Source organism: Haemaphysalis longicornis, unplaced genomic scaffold (genome assembly GCF_048455015.1).
Source record: "Haemaphysalis longicornis isolate Haplotype H1 unplaced genomic scaffold, Haemaphysalis longicornis Haplotype H1 scaffold_10, whole genome shotgun sequence".
In the NCBI taxonomy this organism is placed as follows: Eukaryota; Metazoa; Arthropoda; class Arachnida; order Ixodida; family Ixodidae; genus Haemaphysalis; species Haemaphysalis longicornis.
This window is the reverse complement of record NW_027526204.1, coordinates 97605511-97626973: the sequence shown is the minus strand read 5'-3', so window position 1 is coordinate 97626973 and position 21463 is coordinate 97605511. Positions and strand designations below refer to the sequence as shown.

The following is a 21463-nucleotide window of genomic DNA, read 5'->3' as shown; positions in this document are numbered from 1 at the left end:
GCCTTCGCATTACATGCCCTGCCCACGTCCATTTCTTCTTCTTAATTTCTACTAATATGTCTTTAACACCAGTTTGCTCCCTGACCCACTCCGCTCTCTTCTTGTCCCTTAATGTTACACCTATCATTTTCCGCTCCATTGCCCGATGAGTCGTTCTCAATTTAAGTTGAACCCTTTTAGTGAGCCTCCAAATTTCTGCCCCGTAGGTGAGTACCGGTGAGATGCAGCTGTCATACACTTTCTTCTTCAGCGACAATGGTAGGCTGCTATTCATTATCTGAGAATGTCTTCCATATGCACCCCACCCCATTCTGATCCTTCTAATTATCTCTGCCTCATGGTTGGAATCTGGGGTTACAACTTGCCCTAAGAAAATATATTCGCTTACCACTTCCACTGCCTCGCCACCTATCTCAAACCGCTGTGCTGTCCCGAGGTTATTGATCATTACTTTAGTTTTCTGCATATTAATTTTCAGGCCCACGGTTCTACTCTGTTCGCCCAGTGCGGAAAGCATGCTTTGCAATTCGTCCCCAGAGTTACTTAGCAAGGAAACGTCATCAGCAAATCTGAGGTTACTGAGGTATTCTCCATTAACCCTTACTCCCACCTGTTCCCAATCCAACGTTCTGAATACTTTTTGTAAACATGCTGTGAATAGCATTGGAGAGATTGTGTCTCCTTCTCTGACACCCTTCCTTATAGGTATTTGACTGCTCTCCCTATGGAGGATGATGGTAGCTGTAGACCCATTGTAGATATCCTCTAGTATTCTTACATAATGCTCATCTACCCCCTGGTTCCGTAATGCCTTAATGACTGCTAGGGTTTCGACCGAGTCAAATGCTTTCTCAGAATCTATGAAGGCTATATATAGGGGTTCAGTATACTCAGCGCGCTCCTCTATCACCTGATTGATTGTGTGAATAGGGTCCATTGTTGAATAACCTTTACGGAACCCTGCTTGTTCTTTAGGTTGCCTGAAATCTAAGGTTGCAGAGATTCGGTTAGCGATTACCTTGGTAAATACCTTGTAGACGACTGACAGTAAGCTGATCGGCCTGTAATTTTTCAAGTCCTTCATGTCGCCTTTCTTATGGATTAGGATGATGTTCGCGTTCTTCCAAGACTCCGGTACCATTGCGGTCATTAGGCATTGCGTATACAGGTTTGCCAGTTTTTCAAGGACAATTTCTCCGCCATCCTTCAAGAGGTCTGCTGTTATGTGATCCTCACCAGATCCTTTTCCCCCTTTCATTTCTTTCAAAGCCTTCCTTACTTCTTCGGTCGTTACTGGTGGGATGTCTATCTCCTGTGAACTACTGTCTCGTTCGGCATTATTCAGTATGTCCTGGCTACTGTACAGATCCCTATAGAACTCCTCGGTCACTGTGACTATTTTATCCCTAGTTGTGAATACATTGCCTTGCTTATCCTTAAGTGCATACATCTGATTTTTCCCCACGCCAAGACGTCTTTTCAATGCTTTCAGGCTACCTCCGTTCTTTACAGCGTATTCGCTCCTCTCCATATTCTACTTCCGTATGTCAGCTGTCTTACGCTTATTGATTAACTTCGAGAGCTCCGCTAGTTCTATTCTGTTAGCTGCGGTGGAGATTCTCATGTTTTGCCGTTTCCTGATTAGATCTTTCGTCTCCTGTGAAAGTTTACCAGTATCCTGTCTAGCCATAGTGCCCCGACTTCTACTGCACACTCCGTGATAATGCGTGTAAGGTTGTCGCTGGCTTCCTGTGTCGTAAGCTCGGCTTCCTCGTTAAGAGCGGAATATCGGTTCTGCAGCGCGATCCTGAATTCTTCCACTTTACGTCTTACTGTTAGCTCGTTTATCGGCTTCTTTCGTACTAGCTTGTTGCGGTCCCTCCTCAAATCTAGCCTAATTCGAGATCTTACCATACGTGGTCACTACACCTTACCCTTCCGAGCACTTCCACATCCTGCCCGACGCCAGGGTTATCGCATAATATGAAGTCTATTTCATTTTTTTGCTCTTCATTCGGGCTCCTCCAGGTCCACTTCCGACTCTCCCGTTTACAGAAGAAGGTATTCATTATGCGTAGGTTATTCCGTTCTGCAAACTCGACTAGTAGGTCCCCCCTGCTATTTCTACAGCCCAGAGAATAGTTCCCAACTGCCTTGTTTCCGGCCTGATTCTTGCCTACTTTGGCATTGAAGTCCCCCATAACTACGGTATACTGTGTTTTTACTTTAGCCATTGCCGATTCCACATCTTCATAGAGGCGTTCCACTACTTGGTCGCCGTGGCTGGATGTAGGCGCGTAGCGCGCACCACCTTGAGCTTGTACCTCTTATTTGGCCTAATTACAAGACCTGCTGCCCTTTCGTTAATGCTATAGTATTCGTCTATGTTGCCAGCTGTGCTTTTATTGACTAGAAATCCCACTCCCAATTCCCTTCTGTCCTCTAGACCACGGTAAGATAGGACGTGTCCATTTTTCAGCACCGTAAGGGCTTCGCCAGCCCTCCTAACCTCGCTAAGCCCTATTACATCTCATTTGACGCCCTCTAATTCCTGGAACAACACCTCGAGACTTGCTTCGCTAGATAAGGTTCGCGCGTTAAACGTTGCCAGGTTCAGATTCCATTGGCGGCCTGTCCGGATCCAGGGATTCTTAGCATCCTCTGCTGCGTCAGTGGTCTGACCGCCGCCGTGGTCATTTGCTTCGCAGCCGCTGGGGACTGAGGGCCGAGGGTCAATTGGCGTATTCATGGGAGGTTGTGGCCATTAACACCAGGGTGGCCAATCCTGCTCTGGTGAGGGAGGGTATTACCGGCAATGCTTGCCGGGGTCAGGCCGCACCCGAAGCCCCTTTGTGCAATTCCATGAATAGGCCGATTTTTTGTTTTTTAAATCCGGTTGGAATTGTCCGGCACCGGGATTCGAACCACGGTCCTTCTGCACGCGAGGCGGGTGTTCTACCTCTACGCCATCGCTACATCGCTGGGTGGATGTATGTGTGGCTAGATAGATGTAATGAGGCACGGACGGACGGATAGATGGATGTATGGATGGATGGATGGATGGATGGATGGATGGATGGATGGATGGATGGATGGATGGATGGATGGATGGATGGATGGATGGATGGATGGGTGGATGGATGGATGGATGGATGGATGGATGGATGGATGGATGGATGGATAATGGGTATATACATATTTTACGTATAATATAGCGCATAATACGCATTAGACGTTTTAAACGCTGGCGATACGACAATAACGCTTTCACAGAATTCCATCACAGGCCTTGCACCTAAGTTTAACTCTGAACTCCCGACTAACGCAAGATGGTGCAGTAAGAACTACTTGTATCTTAACACTAAAACACTAAATATATGGTCTTTAATTATAGTGACAGATAATTACCCTCAGTTTCGCCTTTACAATCGGTCCTAATCTCACTGCGGTTAGGAACCAAAAATACAATATCACAAAAACAATGACATCTAGAGAACAGACTACCATGAAACTGCAATAACAACGCAAGAATTACTCCAGGCGATTGCAAAGTACAGCGCTAAACATTGTAATCTTATATATGTCCCGAATCGCCAAGAAGACTTTCCTGTTGGCATCGTTTTTCGCTTTAAAAGCTAAACTTTGTGAAATACATTTTCACATTTTCGGTAGCCTCACACGAGAGTACGTTTCCGCATAAATGCCCTGCGTAGTGCAATCGAAGGGGTAACGCGTCAGAGGGGCGCATGATAGGTTTCATTTGAGAATTATGAAGGGGTGGTACGGGCTGACTAGAGAAATGGGAAATCACAAAGTAAATGAAGGTTAACGTGGAACGTTGCGTTGTTAACTACTGTAATACAAAACAAAAATACTCGTTGGAACGGAAAATGTTTTATGGTGGCATATAACAATCCTCTGGGTCAGTAATCTCGTTTATGCACAAACTGCCCCCCGCCTTCTACGTTTAAAAGTTCCCCGTCCTTGTAGAAACGATGCCATCTTTGAGTTATTTTCTACAACAAATCTCTGGACGTTTTTTTTTTCTTTTTCGGTTTCAGACAGCACCTTTTACTGAATGATATATGGCTGATAGCTCGATTTAAAAGTCATAAACTGCCCTCTCACCTATTACTACACAGTGCAAAGTGGTCCGTATCACGTTTTTATTGGCCATTTTCCCCGGCTCTATGCCATGAACGCTGAATATGATATTAGGATGTCTGAATCATTATGCACGTTCTTTCAACAACGCGCGCATAGGAGCCTAGAAAATGAAAGCAAATTTCTGCAAAGAAAAATATAAACCGAAGAAAGTCTTAAAAGTGCGAGAACCAACAGGATCTATAATACCCTGTTCTATTTTTGCTTTGGTCTTTCACTTGGAGAAACGAATGCGCAAGCACTTTCGTTCGACCTGAATGGCTACTTCGGCGGAATGGGTCGAGCCGGCAAATGCCTAATGCGAATATGCGCCAATGTGTAACGAAAAGATGCGTTGCGTCAAATTTCTATTTAGAACGAGCTTGCGTTAGGCGTATTGTGCTTTAGCGGCAAAGCCATATTACAATATTCAACAATTGCATCTTCTTTAACAAATATTTTTATTTTTTTACCATCCAGTGAAGATTGAGGGCACAAAATCCACCTCTTCTTTTTTGCTTGGTGTATTTCCCCACGAAGCAATGATTTTGCGCCTGCAAACATTGGTAGCTTACCTAGCTCATGTGACTGCCGGCGTAACAGGTGAGTACCTGAAAACTATATATACTGAAGGTTATAACCACTACCGATCCTCCTATGGAACATGCATTACAGAGCGACTGCAAGTAAACGGCTTGCTTTGCGTAGGTTCCGGCAATTTCGCTGCTATCTCGAGTAAACGATGCCACATTATTACTCAAATTGTAATTAGCTGTGGGCTGCGCTATAGTTCGGCATTTCCACGACACAGTTTGATCAGATCATTGGCCATAAAATACCATACATTTATTTCCAACTTCATTTAAAGCGCTGCCCATTCCACCATGCGAAAATTGTTAACCACTTCAATGAAGCTAAAATTGATGTCAATATAAAGCACCCCTGAAGCGTAATACGACTCATTTAACCTCCAAACACAGCTACCGTTTAACAGCTGCCACCGCGGCCGGCACCTAACCCGCGTCATTTGATTCAGAAGCACAGTTCTTCAGCCAATGAAACGTCGGGGCGGGTAATAAAAGTATATCGCCGGGTCAGCCATCACAATACACTTGGTCGTTTGGTGTCTTCATAGGTTCCGACCCAGGTTTGGGAAGCTCTAATAGTTTTTTTTGCTTCTTATAAGAGAGGGGAGCCAGTTTAGGTGTGATTTTATATTACTGTCTTCATATGCCCCTCCTCGCTGTGCAGTTATTACGTAGCCTTACGTCCCACCCATTTATATAGTGTTTTCTGAAAGTGTTGATCGCTTGGGTTTAATTATGCCGCCCTCATGTTGCTTTACCAAATATGCTAACGTAGTACAGCAAACCTGTTTCTCTTGGCGATAGAGCCCAGAGCACAAAGGCCCAGTGCGACCATTTTGTATTTTATTGTTTGTACGATAATTTAAACGGTCATTTGCATATGATTTCGACAAATCATGCCCACGTCTGTTTAAATAAAAGAACACGGCCAGTATCACTAATGTATTTAAGTGTTCGTTAAAATACGCCCGGAATTTATTTTTGCTGAACAGTGATGGCAAGTATGAACCATGGTACCAGATTTTGAGATTATAAACATTTTGCTTATTTAAATGTCTCGTCACGAGGGTTTTAATATTGGCTGGGCAGTTGAATTGAGGGTCAAACAGAGAAACAGACCCAATTTCTCTAATTGAAGTAGCTCAAAAAAAGACTCTCGTGTTTAAAACGAGCTGAGGTGGGGCTCGGCCTTGCTTTTAAGCCAAGCAGTGAGAATGGCATACAGCACAACAATTAGTCCTAGCGCAAAACCGCACTCAACTACGCCGATCAGTCCTGGTTGGTTTTAGCAGGTTGTCACACCTTCTCTCCAGTGCAAGCAGGTGGGCCGGTTTTGTCCTGTTTCGGCGCTGATTGAAATCACACTTGCGCTCCAGCGCAACTGGGCGCTGCATCCTCGGTACTGACACCCACGTGCGTCATGACACCAGTACCGACAAGATTTCGAAAGGTCTATTAGAATCAGGAAACACCTTAAAGCGTATCTATGAATAATAGATTGGTGGGCGAAGAACGGACCTAATTGTTTCCCCCTAATGCATCACATCGAGTAGGAGTGAAACCATACTACCATTGTTCCAAAGTATGAAACTTGAAACGGTCATCTTGAAATCACTGTTTGCTTCTAGGCTCGTATCGCACTCCGTTATAAGGAACTTGTGCGTTACCTGTGAACATTGAGCTAACGCTTTCTAACAGATATTCAGAGACCTGTCAGAGCCTTACGTCCCCTGCTTACGGCTTGCCCGTTATTTGTTGCGGTCACGTCCCACTGTTTTGCGGTCACGTCACACTGTTCGGGTCACGTCCCACCACTAATTTATCCCTTTAAGTAGCTCAAGGTATTACTCTTAAAAAAAAACGCTGTGACTGGTTCCAGGGCGGTGCGCAAGCTACGCTGCGGCTAAAATAAAAAAACACCTTTATCCGATCATTTAGTATCACAATGAGGTCATTGGTTGCAGCTGCCGTCATGATGAAGGAACGTCACTAGAAGTGAACGAAAAAGCGGTTTTTTTGTTTTCTGAAAGTGTAGCAGAGTTTTTCATGCTTGTACTTTTTCCTCTTCAGTAGAAAAGTAAGTACCGTAGTCACGTTTACTTTCCAGCATGTGCATAAATAAATGTAATGAATTTATATTATGAGTGTAAACAGTATTTCCCTTCCTCTTATCCATATGTACAATAAATTGCATGAGCAAGGCATTTCTCTATTTTTATTTATTTTTTCAAACTGCAGGCACCATCGTTTATCCTGTAATAGTCACCGAAAGGAGAGAAGGTATCACAAAATCAAAGCTCGTGTTAACACCCACCCACTCTCTGGAAATGGAGAGGGTTTCGTTATTTAAAGACACATACATTCAACGAATGGAAATAAACGGAACCGTCATGGATCTACTGGTAAACAGGCTTTATTTTGATTGATTGATTGATTGATTGATTGATTGATTGATTGATTGATTGATTGATTGATTGATTGATTGATTGATTGATTGATTGATTGATTGATTGATTGATTGATTGATTGATTGATTGATTGTAGGGTTTAACGCGCCGACGCAACGCAGGCGATGAGGCGCGCCGTACTAGAGGGCTCCGGATTATTTTGCTCTCCAGGGGTCGTACACACGGGCGTTTTTGCTTGTCGCATCCATCAGACAAGCGGCCGCAACGGCCGGGAATCGAATCCGCGACCACGTCCACAGCAGCGCTACGCCTTAGCCGCTGAGCCACCGCAGTGGGTAGGCTTTATTTTGTAACAACAAAAACTTCAGTTGGACAAGTGATCGGGCTAAACATGTATTTTGCTCTGCGGTTTTCATTTACGCCTTTCACACGGACAGCCATATAGGCAAAATATGCAAACCTTTCAAGCATGTTTTAGTTCACTGTAATGCCAAATGTTACTATTTTTGTTTAGGAAATCCCTCTTTTTCTATTTCTCGTGCTGTATTTTTTCTGCTGTGGTTTTTGATTAAATCTATTTCTGGATGAAAACAGCATCTCTGAAATTCACCAGACGCGGAAGCTTTTAACGTATTAATTGTCCGTATTCCCTCAGAACGTTGGCCAAATATTAGCTTAAAAAAGTACTCGTTGCTTAAAAGAGGCCATGCAGAAAAAAGTACAAGTTTGTTTTATTCAAAAGATTTCGTGTTTTATAATGCCTCCCGCGCTTGTCCGGCTGTAAACGACGCGTATTCACTGAGAAATTAATCAAATTAGGTTAAAATTTTGATTCTCCGGCCAAATGTTGTGTTTTCGTGGCGTCAGCAAGGAAGTCATAACTGAGCGTATTCAAACGAACTTCAACTGCGTCATTCGGCTCTGCAGCCTTACTTCCCGTCAGTCCTCCCAGATGGCGTCAGTCCTCCCCCGCTGATATGATTTTAACCGTATTTGCGCATCGCTTGTTTTTGGTATTCTAGAAAGTAATTGTTTCCTGAGACATGGGGTATCTTCGACAAACAGGGACACCCAAGACAACGTCACTTACGCCAATCGGCCAGTGTCGTGTTAGACAACTGCAAAGAGGCGGACTGCTGTGCAGCTAAAACAAGCATAGTGTGCCAAGCACAAACAGCAGTGCGCATTCGTGCTTTTATGCTTACGTATATTATCGTAACTTTCATTGTTTACCGCACCATTCTTACTGTTGTAAAATGAATATGCATTACATTTAAGCCCGAATAGATCGTTCGGCAGGCTTGTAAAGCACTTGACACATGTACGATTGGTACACGCGATTTGCATGAGACTGATCGTTACGCGTGAATTTGAGACACGTGACCTGATGCGCGCATGCGATGCGTCGTCAGTGTCGCTCCGCCCACTGTTTCTGCTCCTTGGTCAACTACGACGATCGCTGAGCTGAATTTGTAAAATCCCCCGTTTGTTCGCAAGAAATGGATAAAGCAGGCAATCGTGAAGCCTTTTCTGCCTTCAGAAACAGTCCACGCACTCGCCGGCCGCGCCTGCCACATCGGCACACTCCGCGGCTCGAACCAGCGCAGACCACGGTAGCAACCGCTTGTCGCTGCTCTTCTGAATCAATCTGATCGCTAAAATGAAGTTCCACATGCGAGAAAGTAGGTGTTAGTATGGTGAAGAATTGTGCTACGGTATGTTGTCAGGGCTTATTTTAATAGCGGCGATCAGATATCTGCCGCGATGCAAGCCTACTCGTACCGGTCACCGCGGCGCGCATTGCGCCGAGTGACCGAGAGATGGCGATACCTGCGCGAAAGTATCGAAATAGGCTACGCAGATGTCTTGGTCACCGATCGCTCAAACGGCAGTTATAGTTTAAATGAAGTTCCACATGCGAGAAAGGGGAAGATAGTATGGCGAAAAGTTGTGTTACGGAATTTCAGTCGCAGCTGCACAGATAGCGGCGATGAAATAACCGCCAGGATGCTAATAAAGTTCACATCACCCGAGCCGACCCGCGCAACGCAAGCCGGTTGCTGGCTCAGCGGGCTCTCATTGGCTGTGGCCTCACGACGATCGCAAGAATGACACGACATTGGCTGTGGCCTCACGACGATCGCAAGAATGACACGACTGCATCTCGCTTGCCAGTATCACGTCGTGAGCTTCCTGCTACCAGCGAACGACGCTAAATAGGTCCTAACAATCAATCGTAACGATCAGTCGGACGCGTATCACCAGTCTTACATGTGTCCGGAGCTTAAGCGCTCCCTGATTTTTGTTTGCTTTTGGCAGCCTCTGCCAACTGCAGAGCCGGGAATATGACATCATTGATTCTGTTGCGGGAAATAAGCTAGTGGGTCGCATGTTCATTCCTTTTTTTGTAATTATATAGTTTACTTGAGGGAAGTGTGCATTAAAAGTAGCCTCACTATGATGCTGACGAGGCAATCTTTCGAATGAACGAAACTTTTGTTTTGTCTGAACCACTTATTCTTGCGATATTCCGGTGTTACCTCGAAAAGTTCCGCGTTTTTTACGGTTCACTTTAGGAGGAAGAAGGTGAAAGATTTTCAGAAAACAATAATTTGCCCCTTTTCTTCAACGATGCACTTCCAAAATAAATTATAGATTCCCTAGGCAGTAATGTTTAACCACTACGACAAAGACACGAATGCTAACACAACGAGACAATCGACCATTGTTCAACTTAGCACTTAGTTCGCTCAACTTTGACACTGTGAGACGAGGTTTTTTTTGTTCATCTTAAGCAAAGGGAAAACCTGTGCGAAGGCTAATTTTTTTTCAACCGCTGTTTCTGAGGAAGCTGCTTAATTTCCTCGAAACGAACGACAAGCCTAAACGACGGGATACATCAGTCACAGACAACGACAAAAGCGGACGACAAAAATGCTTAAAGCAGATGATAAAAAACGTGGAGAACTCAAGAAACCCTCCAAAAAATGAAACCACCGCCGTGAGACTTCAAGGAGCCATGAAGAGAAAACAAAAGTTTGTTTTATTCGAAAGATTAGGTGTTTCATAGTACCCCAAGCGCTTTCCCGGAAGCAAATGATGCTTTATTCACTGAGAAATAAGGCAATTTACGCCAAATTTTTAAATCTCCCGCTAAAATTGCACATTTCATGACGTGAACAATGGCGTCATACGAGCCGGTCCATGAAACAGATACTTAGTATGTCGACTCCATATAGCACCCACACGCGGGAGTCGACCGAGACGGCGGCCATTTTAAAAATACTAGTAAAACCTAGTGCGCCCGCAGCCCTAGTCATGGAATCCCCTGATCCGGAGAACAAAACTCTCGCCGAGGAGCTCGGGCTTGCATTTAAAAACGTCACACCACTTGAACGCTAAATGCTTCTAAGTGCACGAGCGGCAAGAGTTGTGGGATACGCGGTGGACGGGAAAGCGACCATTCCGCGATAGTCACAACAGACGAACGCCCTGCCGTCGGCACCGCTGCCTCGTCAGCCCCGTCGCGACGGACGAATACAGACTGGTACGTATGTGCCGTATTTTGATTACGGTTAATAATAGTTCAATTTCAGTAGCAGTATCGCTTATGCCAGTTGGCCGGTGTCGTGTATTGAAAGCCGTTCTCGCGAGCTCTCTCCTTCGACCAGAAAGATACGAGCGCCAATGCGCGGTGTGTACGGCATGTTTTTCCACCAAGGTCAGAACGCTTTGACGGCGATTTGACGAAGTCGGCGACGAGCGCCAGCATGTCCCAGGAGTGAGCTAACGTAAGGGTCCCTGCCCTAATCACTTAATCGGAAATGAAGCAAGCACACTCGTACTTCCTTTAGCTCTATTTCTTCTCCGTTTGCTAAGTTCACAAAACGTAGCCACTTGCTTCGCCGAGGTTTGTCGTTGGGCAGCACATGAAAGGAGATCTTCTCACCGGCGGGGATGTCGCACTCCCTCGACAATTTTCCCGTACTACATGGACATTTCAAAACGCAGCAACGAAATTTCATTGTAAAGTACTCGAACAAACTGAAGTTTTCAGTGGTTGTAAACTGGAAACGAGCTCGTAACGACAGCAGCAAGCCAACACCATTCGAAACTTCTGCGACGACTGGCACTATCTCGTCGCTTCTTGCTATTCCTTACTCCCCTCGTTTCTATTTTTACCTTTGCTGGTTGGCGATATGACGGCCAACCTCCTGTCAAGGGATTAAGATACCAAGCATGGTCGCGGCTGTACGTGCTGGAACGGTTCGTTGGCCCCTAAGAGCCTCGAACCCGAAAATTCGTCTGCGCGACGGCGAGATGTCGAGCTCGGCCGGCGGTAGTTTCGTACGCATTGGCGCACACGCTTGCGTGTTCGTTCGGAACTTCAACCGTTTACTCTACCGTTCTTGTCATAAAAAGAATGTGCAGTATGTTTCACGGGCATTTAGCTCGCTATGCGAACTGTAAGCCCTGCCTAACATGCGTTTGCTTTTGCCGGCCTCCCCCAATCGCAGAGCATTCTCGAGTGACATCATAGGTTCTGTTGCGGAAAATGAGCTGGTGGGTCGCATGGTCATTTCCTTTTTTGCTAATTATGTAGCTTATTTGAGCGAAGTTTGCGTTATAAGTGTTGTCGTTATGGTTCTAACGAGGCAATCTTTCGAATGAACCAAATTTGTGTTTTCTCTTCATGGCTCCTTTCAGGTATATCATTGTTCTAGACATCGTGAAGGTTGAATTCAACAAAAAATGCTAAGTCTGGATAAGAACAGACTTCAAAGAGTGCGTGAGATTTTATCTGTGAACGAAAATGAGTCGTACTATTTCACTGAAATTTGAATACTGAAAAATTCTCGCTTATCACTTCTCCCCCTTGTTAGGAAACAGTGAGGACCTCTACACGAGCAGAACTGTTGATTCTGATCACAACTACACCGAAAGAAACTCTTTAGAATCGTAAATTATGGAAAAAGCTGATCAGGCAGACACCACGCCAATCTGGGAACACCCCCCGACTCGCTGCGCCAGAACAACCGTTACACCGAGGCACCGAAAGTTGCCCGGCATCACATTCAGGACAATCGCTGAATGGTTCAAGGAGGAGGAGGGAACACTTTATTTGACTGAAGAGCTGGAAGGTGGGTGGGGTCATTATTCCAGGGCTCCGTTGGTTCTACCCGCCGTCTTCGCCCTTTCGGTCAGCTGGCTCTGACCCGAAGAAGCAGTTCTGGTTGAAGGAAGAGAAACGTTTCAGAACGCCATAGAGTTTGTTTTGTCCCTTTATAACCGCGGCGGCGTGAAGGCGGCAGAACAGATGACAATTTTTTTGTAAAGATTGACGTATGGGACTGAAAAGAAAAATGTTATGTTTGCGGAATAACAATAACACCTGCAACAATCTTCGTGCGTGTGGGAATACGGGATATCACAAGCCTGTTTAGCCTGACACGATTCAAAGACCTGTTGGACAAGGAGGTTTCATCGTAACAGCCGCAGCTGTCTCCGTAAGAAGAGGAGACGCATTAGTAGCTTCCAGCTGCAGAGCCGCTTTCGCCCGAAAACGTCGTCGTGAAGCGATGATCAAGACTTGCAGGTGAATCCGTTTGAGCTCAACCAGCGCAAAGGACAAAAACACAGAATCTTCGACCGGTAACTGACCAGGCCAAAAATTCAGCATTCGCCTATTGAGCAAGAGAGGATAATCGCGAGGTCATTAGATGGTACGACTAGATACTAACACGAACGCTGCGATCTTAAAGAAGAAGAAAAGGACTCTTTTTTTCAGGAGACGATGTTACAATGCCTGCTGACGACGCAAACGCTAAAGGCATTAAGTGCCTGACGAGGGCTTCTGACCCTGGAAGGGATAGAAAACCTATTTTTGTGGGCTATATGTATGCTTTCTCTCCCGAATAAAAGAGCATCACTTAAAACACCTTGAACCGAAACGGTTTCCCTGATAGCGCCGTGGAAAATTGTAAAGTGGAATTTGTAAGTGCAGAGCACTTTACAAGCATAGCTTATCGTTGTAGCTCCTCCGGTGTCACGCTACTCTGCCACTGCCGTCCCGCGTAGTCACGTACGCCAACTGAGTCCCGACGAATCACGCACCCAAACAAAGGCCTCAAAAAGATACCCGCCAATCCACTCGATTCGGCCTTCTGTCCAAAAATTAATAGGATACTTGAACAAGAGGTTTATGTAAGAAGAACCGTTCGAAACTCCTGGACTCGCGCGCTCTTGTCATGCATGTCCCCATTACTTGGCGCAAGGGAAACCACAGATACATTTCAGGCAAAATATCTGTAATGAGCGTGCAGTCGCTGCGTCCATTTCTTTAGGAATGTTCGGTTGGTTTCCTTTTGCTTAAGATGAACAAAAAATAACCTCGTCTCACAGTGTCATAAGTTGAGTGAACTAAGTGCTAAGTTGAACAATGGTCGATTGTCTCGTTGTGTTAGCATTCGTGTCTTTGTCGTAGTGGTTAAACATTACTGCCTAGGGAATCTAGAATTTCTCTTGGAAGTACATCGTTGAAGAAGCGGCCGCTGAAGAAAAAATGACGCTTTCAGAATGGCGCAGACAGGCTCCAGCACGTGCGAGATGAAAGCAAGCACAAAAAGAACAGAACTCCTGCCTGTGCGGCCCCAGGCCGAACACGAAACAAAAGATACAGGAAAGTATGCGAGCTGTCCCAGGAGAAGGCACGCGAGCAGTGCGAAGGCGGGAAATTTGAATTGCATTGAACAAACCTCTGCTCAATTAATCAAAATAGGAGTGAGATAAAGAGGGTAAGAGCGTGAGGGGTGTTAGAAAAAAGAAGAGAAGGGTGCCACGGCCCGTGTGGCGAACCACTGTTCCGCACTTCCGACCGCTTTCACATTGAGTGCAACTGAATTAATTTTTTTCAGATCTACCTGCTATAAGTATGCTGACAGAACAAATTCTGGCAACTATGACAGTGAGCCGAACCACTGCATGCTTTACACTCTACGTGAAATGAACATAGATGTTTAAAAAATTGTATTAAAGGGACCCTGCAACACTTGCCATCGACTACTAGTAATGTATTTTGGGATAAAGTCTATTGTCCCAGAAATCTCCTCTCTCCCGCAAGAATTATGAAAATCCGTTCACAATTAAGGTAACTACGCGCGATGAGAAATCGCGCATAATCGTTCCCTCTCAACTCCACCGCGGACAACGCGACGAAAGCTGCGCGCTCTCTACCGGAGAGGGGGGCGGCTCGCGGCGTTCTCTTCGGCAGCCTTCGATATATCACATGCCGGGTAGTTTTCTCCTTTTCTCCGCAACGCGGAGGGGCCTATTTCCGGTCTGGTGCCACAAAAAAGCAGGCATGGGTGCCTGCTCGCAAGTGCGCGCTCGGGCTGGTAGGGCGTTTTTGAAGCAATAAACGTTTGTAGTCGAGTGGTCCCGTTGAAAGGGAAGTATTGAGCTCATCACTCAAGCTCCGCGCGCACTCAAAACACAAAAGAAATGGCAAAACTGTGGCTACAGGTTCAGGCATAGAAGAGGTTCGTACACAGCGATGACGACGACGGAAATGGGGAGAATCTAGCCGCGAAGTTGACCAGTGACAGCCGATCGGGCAGCCATGGCCTATGTGACGTCCCTTAGACCATGCCAGGGGTTGCATAATGAGGACAACTGAAGAGAGAGCGGTTGGTTTTTTCGCGTCTTTCACATCGATTTGCGCGCTCACCGCTTCACGTGCACGTGTAATATTTGGCTCCGGTATTACTGGCAGTGTAATCTAGACGTCGCGCAGGTTTACTTGCACTGCTCAAAGAGTGTTGCAGGGTCCCTTTAAGCAAAAACAGTTACAAAAGGTATTCCTTTGTGCAGTTTTCGAATCACGCATTGAAACCCTCGGAGCTGTTCGAATACGTACGGTAGTGTCATGTTCATACAGTACATTGAACCACCTTTTCGACTTCCAGAAGTTTAGTGCCAAATTAAAATTATTTCTACCAGTTTGTTTAAAAATACCTTATGATTGCCGCAGTGCATATAAAACATTGGCTTTCATATAAGCTAGAGGACATTCACTATACAAGAGGGAAATTTCTGTCTCTTCAAATCTCCCATAGAGCATACGCACCCTTTCCGTAAATTTAGAACAACAGGTGAACACAAAGACGATGTGGGTAGAGAGAGAGAGAGAGCGAAAGACTTTATGTATGGCCAGCAGGGAGTGGGAGGTCGGGCTGCGCAGAGCCTCCACATCCCACCCACGTTCACGACGTCTTCGGGACTAGGCCCCGCCGGCGTCGGCGTGAGCGGTGCGCGAAAGGCACTCGGGAGTTCGTCCTTTTCCCCCCCGTCTGCGACTCGCTCCGCTTCTGCCTGGTGAGAGCAGCCTCAAGCTGCTGGACGGGTAGAGTTTGTGCGTCCCGGTCCGCCGAATATACGGCACTCGTTATGGTGTCCGGCAGCCGGCCGTAGAGGTCGGCAGCTTCCATGGGGTGCACTGCACAGTCCCACAGGATGTGGGCCAGAGTTGCGCGATGTTGCCCGCACACACTACACACGTCACTGGCGTACACGTCCGGGCACACGTGACGCGCGAGCGCCGGCGTGATCACTGACTGTGTTTGTAGTTGGCGTAGTAGCACTGCCTGCTGTCGGCCGGCGCACCGCTCCGGCGCCCCACCCGGAACTAAGACGATGTGGGTATTGCATCGCTAGTGCAGGCTTTCTGGGTGACGAGAAAGTAAAAGCAATGGCTCGACAGTGATCAGAATGGTCGCAAGTGAAGCATTTTTTATGCACTTAACAGCCGTTATTCTTGGCTATGATCCCCGGAAATGAGCGAGTGTTGGGTATTCTATTGGTGTTTTTTGAGGTACTATTAGTATGTCTAGTAATGTACGACTCCCGAAGAGCAGCACGCCTATGAAGAAAACAAAGGTGGTTGAGAAGCGTTAGAGTCGGCTGGATTATTCGGCGAAAAAATGACCCCGCAGTTGAGCAGCAAGTAGGGCAGTTATGATTATGATGGTCAATATGATTTATCAACCAATTATTTTACAAAGGCCATGTATGCACTTCATCCTTCGAAAACTCTTTTTTGGTGTTTGTATACGAACCACAATAAATTTCATTGTCTATCAATAAAGTTCATTGTCTGTCTGTCTATCGGAACAACTCATTGTTCAAAACACCTTCCCATATCGCATTCAGCATGATGTCATCCTTGACCACCCAGATGGCTAAGGACGTTACCAGAACCCAATGGCTCACGGTCGGCGGCTAAGTATTACAGTTTACAAACTCAATAAAGTTTATTTTCTCTCTCTCCCACGTGTCAAGATTTTGGCACACCTTAAAGATCTCTTAGGAGGTGAAACGCAAGTCGAGTTCTTTTTCTATTGCGAGGCCCATTGAACATCAAAAGACCCGCATGGTTCATCACCTAACTCCAATTGTTCAGGTTTGATCATTGTAGAGGTGGAAGGCGAACTTTGATAGAAGACGAAAAAGGACGCCAGGGACAAGCTCTCGTCCTTGTTGTCCTCATTCGTCCTTCGTCTAAACTTTGCGCGATATTAGCCTACAATTCAATAACAACCTCGACCAATGTCCGCCTTAAGCAGGTTTTATCACTCCGGGTTTCTGGTTTAGGGGATGTGCTTACCCAGATATTGTAACCTATCTTTTGCCGCATCTTTGTTGAAACGGTGCTTCAAGATTTTTTTATGTGTGCATGTGTTAAGTATGAGTGCATGCAAAAAATAGGGCCTTCACCTGTGTTTTATGTAGCTCCCTTTATTTATAACGTGGTATTAACCCTGAACAATCTTTGTCTTTGTGTTTTTCTACCAAGCTAGATTCATCAATCCTGCAAAAAAATATGTATGAATGTCGCCAAAACATAGCTACGTACACAGTTAATATCCTCGGGGGAAGCATGTATGTGGTAAGCCGGCCCACTGTTATTCACAATTTACATTACAGGTACTTGGTTCTGGAATTCCTGCATTTGAACATTTTTACTTCGTATCCAGTAAGTGCCCTAAATGGTAACAGAAATAAAAAATACCCTAAAAATGAGCGGCAATTGAGCCTTTTTGACATTGTGTCGGGTGTACAATCTACATTTATAAATGCGGTTTCTTGTGTCTGTTCAGTTTCTTTGAAATCGAAACAGGTCATACAGTAGTAAAAACACAACAGTGTTGTAGGGCTTCCAAGCATTCTGTAGTATTAACAGTTCTCATGAGACGCTCCACCTACCATCACAATTAAGCCTTGGGTTTATGCTTAGACAAAAGTGTTGATGAGTTTCATATTGCATAAGATAAAAAAGCGCCCACTACAATCAGTGCGGTCTCTGCCTTGTCATTGTTACAGATAGGTATCGCAAACCTTTTCCTAACCTAAAAAACATAGAATTTTAATTTGGAGAAAAAGCGTTAGCGTAATATTACAGTGACAAATATACCCAACATTCCGTGGGCAAATAGGGTACTAGCTGATTCTCTATAGCTGTTATCAACACCGAGCATCATCATTATCATCATCATCATCAGCCTACCAAAGTCCACTGCAGAATGAAGGTCTCTCCCACTGACCTCTAACTACTCCTGTCTTGCGCTGCGCGGGTCCACAGTTTACCCAAAATTTCTTTATTTATTCATTCCATCGAATTAATGGCCTTCCCTTCTTTAAGACCCATCTCTTGGAATGCACTCTGTTGCCCTAATTGTCCACTAGTTGTCGGTTCGTCTCACCCCAACTCAATTTCTTTTTCTTTATTTCCACCATGATATCTTTAATTCTAGTGTGTTCTCTGATCCAGGTAGCCCGTTTCCTGCCCCTGAATACTACTCCTAAGACTATATGTTCCATGCCCGGTTGAGCCTTCCTAAGTTTGCTTTGTAGTGGTTTAGTGATGGGCCCAGTTTCAGCTCCATATGTCATAACCAGAATTATGCGCTATTTTTTTTTTAATTTTCAGTGAGAGAGGCAGATTAGTTTTCAATATTTGGGAGTGCTTCCCGGGTGCTCTTCTACCCATACCTACTTTGCGCCGGATTTCTCTCTCGTGGTTGGGACCACCACTAACCATTAGTCCGAGGTACCTATATTGTTTTATTTCTTCTAGCATTTCGTGTCCTCATTCCTCATTAATTTAAATTTATCCGTATGCAATCAGGAATACACGGCCGTGCTACCTGATTTTAGTTCATCAAGCTATGTTTGCAGGTGTTCTGCAGGGGCACTCAGTAATACAATGTCATCCGCAAAGTGAAATGGCACAAGCATTGTCCGTTTGTCCTTAATATGAGTTCCCAGCCAAGCTTTCTAAACACCGCCTCCAGGCATGCTGTGAATAGTTTTGTCGAGGTCGTATCTCCCAGTCGTACTCTCTTTCGGATCGCGAATTGGCCCCTTTCATGGTGGAGGATTATCCTGCTTGTGCATTTTTTATATATGCCTTCTACAAGTCACATAGGAATCCGCTATTCCTTTGCCTTTTAGTGCTTGTAGCGCGGCTGCGGACACTACGGGATGAAACGTTTTCTTATAGTATGTAAATGCATGTAAAGGGGTCTAGTGTATTCTGCGGATTTTTCCATCCGTTGATTGGCAAAATGAATGTAATCCGTGGTTGGGTATCCTTTTCTAAACCCAGCCTGCTCTCCGGGTTGTTGGAATACCAGCCTGTCACCTATGCGGCTAACTATAACTTTGGTAAAAAGCCTGTACCAAACAGAAAGCAGGCTGTTGGGTCGGTAATTGTTGAGGGCCTTAACATCTTCTTTCTTATGAATGAATGAGAATATCGTTGGCGTTTTTCGAGGCTATGGCTGCTTTTGAGTCTTCAAGCATGCCGAAAATGGTGCAGCAAGCTTTTCCAGTACAGCTGCTGGGCCTAGTCAAGCTGCAGCTCGCAGCTTGTAGCCCACGAGACCATCCAGCAGTTCTGGAAAATAAATGAAATAAAATTAAAAATAAAATTAAGTACCTCCCCGCACTTTCAAAAGATCCGCTGTTTTGCCGTCTTATCCTGCTCCTTTTCCTGTTTTCGTTCCTTTGAGAGCCTTTCCTAACTCCTGCTTAGTTACTAGTTGGGCATCCCAAGCTGAGTTCGTAGTCTTATTAGTTTACCCTTGTCTAACATCGCTGACATACAGCCTGGGGTAGAATCGTTCTGCTACCTTTATTATCTCGTCTTATCTTGGAACAAAAAAACTCGCGAAATAGCAGCCACGCTTGGTTCGAAAGCGATGGTAATAAACAGCCTGTCACAGTAGCCCTGATCGTTGGACCTGCCGGTGAAAAACCGAAAAATAAGCCATTGACACAGCGGGCGGTGCCTTTAAACCGTTGAAGTATGTTAAAAACCATTCGGCTGTATCGGACCGGCACTTGAAAACCACTAAAGGTCGAAATAATGAGAGCGGTCGTCGATACGCTATGCAGACACACCGCCGCAGCGGCAAACCTAACCGGCCCACATGCGGGCTGAAATTTAAAAAAAAAACAGGACACTAGTCGTTAGGTACAGGGAAAAGATTGTTCCAAAAGCTAAAGGAGCCCTTCCGCGACATTGGGCACAGAGCTACGAAGGAGAGAAACTCTAAATAAGTTCAGCGTTACGTCGCTATCGCCGCGCCCATACCTAGCCAGGAGTACGGAGGCACCCCGGGGGCGAGAAAGGTAACATCGCTACAATTTCAATAACCTGACAGCCCCTGGGCACTGAAAAAAGTCCGGCCTCTTGCTAAAACAACCCTAGAAAGGGCTACCTTGATACGTAATCGTATTTGCTGTTGCAAATACAAAAATAGAGTTTTTGAACCTAAGTTGCGGTCCCAATGTTTCCAGACTTTAGAGATTTCACGCATAACTGCCGAAAGCCCACCGTAGTTCTTATAAATATTTTTGTGGCCTAGAATGGTGTTTAAATGGCGAGGAAGGACGCTAATACACTTTCAGCGGCCTTCTTGGCCAACTGAGCTTCAAACTAGCGATTTTCTTAGTTCCACATTTGAGCACAGCGTTGGGTTACTTTTACAACGGCCAGACGTGAGTGGATCTCTCATCGGTTAGCTGGCGCCTCAGCTTATTCCTTCAGAACCGCGCGTTTTTTTTTTTTTTTTTTAAGAAATACCAAGAAAGGCTGGCTCAATATCACTGCAGGCGTGGGCGGCAACGTAGTCCGCGGGAAACTTTTCTCGCTTCCTTTCTCTTTTTCGTCTGGCTCTGTTTCGTACCGATGCAGTTATGAAGCCCTGCCTGCTCCGCAAGCAACCATCATCCCAGATAGTTAAGGGGTTTAAAAACGTTCAACCATGCTAGGGAGCCTTTTAGGGACACAAACAGCACTCCCGTAGTAAAGAAGGATCTGGCCACCGTTGTGTAGTAAATGGCCGCCACCCCCTATGCCAACACCGATCAGGTCGAATAGAATGAAAGTTTATGTCCGTGGGTGTTTGTAGATACTACTGTCAGAAATAAACCGTATGCTGGACTGACAGAGGCTGGTTAACGAGCTACTCACGATAAACAAGCCCAAATTTCATAATGACGGTGGCAACGGGGTCTCCGTGACTCCCTCATGTCTGTACTCATTTTTCTCCTCATTTTTATGCTAAATTTAATAAGCCCCGGCTATGTTCTATGAACGGCTGTGAAATAACGAAATGGCTCATTACAAAAAAAAACGAGATCTGCACAGTACGAAACCTGCCAGTAGTTATTTAAAATGCTACCTAAAATACCTGCCTTTAGAATTGTATATTAAGCTTGGAGCAAGTAAATTCCCTCTTTTGTTTTCTCCTTGCTTTCATTCTACAGCGGGTAGTTGCGGTTTCGCCCTACGTATCAGGATGACCGAAATGCTTAAAAAATTGACCCATTTGCTTTTACATTTTTTTTATTAGGATCGTTCTAAATTTTACTGGGTTCACTAAATTTACATTCGAAAATTGTGATCACAGAAACGAGAATCTGGAGTCCAAACGCGAACGACGCCAGAGCGGAAATATTGTCCTATTTTTGCATGTGTGAAAGTAAACTCTAATGAAACGACATTACGAAAAATGCCCCTCCACTCATCTAAAACCCAAAACCTTTACAATAGCGCCGGATGCTTTAAAAACAATGTACTAACAAGGGTGAATAAGCCTGCAACTTTTGTAATTATTCGAATTGTGGTGTACCCCAACAATGGGCGCTAATAAAATACGTGCACCCAGAGACAAAAAAAAACATTAAAACAAACAACATGAATGACATATTGAAAAATAACGAAAGATATACATGCCAACTTGTACGCCACCGTGCCTCGCG

General features: G+C 45.2%; 1 protein-coding gene across 1 annotated transcript in view; it reads left to right on the top strand.

Annotated features, from left to right (window-relative positions):
* The first annotated feature begins 6982 nt into the window (after positions 1-6982).
* The window catches only part of LOC144158918 (uncharacterized), a 29198-nt gene continuing 14717 nt past the window's right edge, over positions 6983-21463 (top strand). The window contains exons 1-2 of the mRNA XM_077690106.1: positions 6983-7132; positions 16989-17081. Of these exons, the coding sequence (XP_077546232.1) occupies positions 7058-7132; positions 16989-17081 (168 nt within the window). The 5' untranslated portion in view covers positions 6983-7057. The remainder of the gene's footprint in view (positions 7133-16988; positions 17082-21463) is intronic.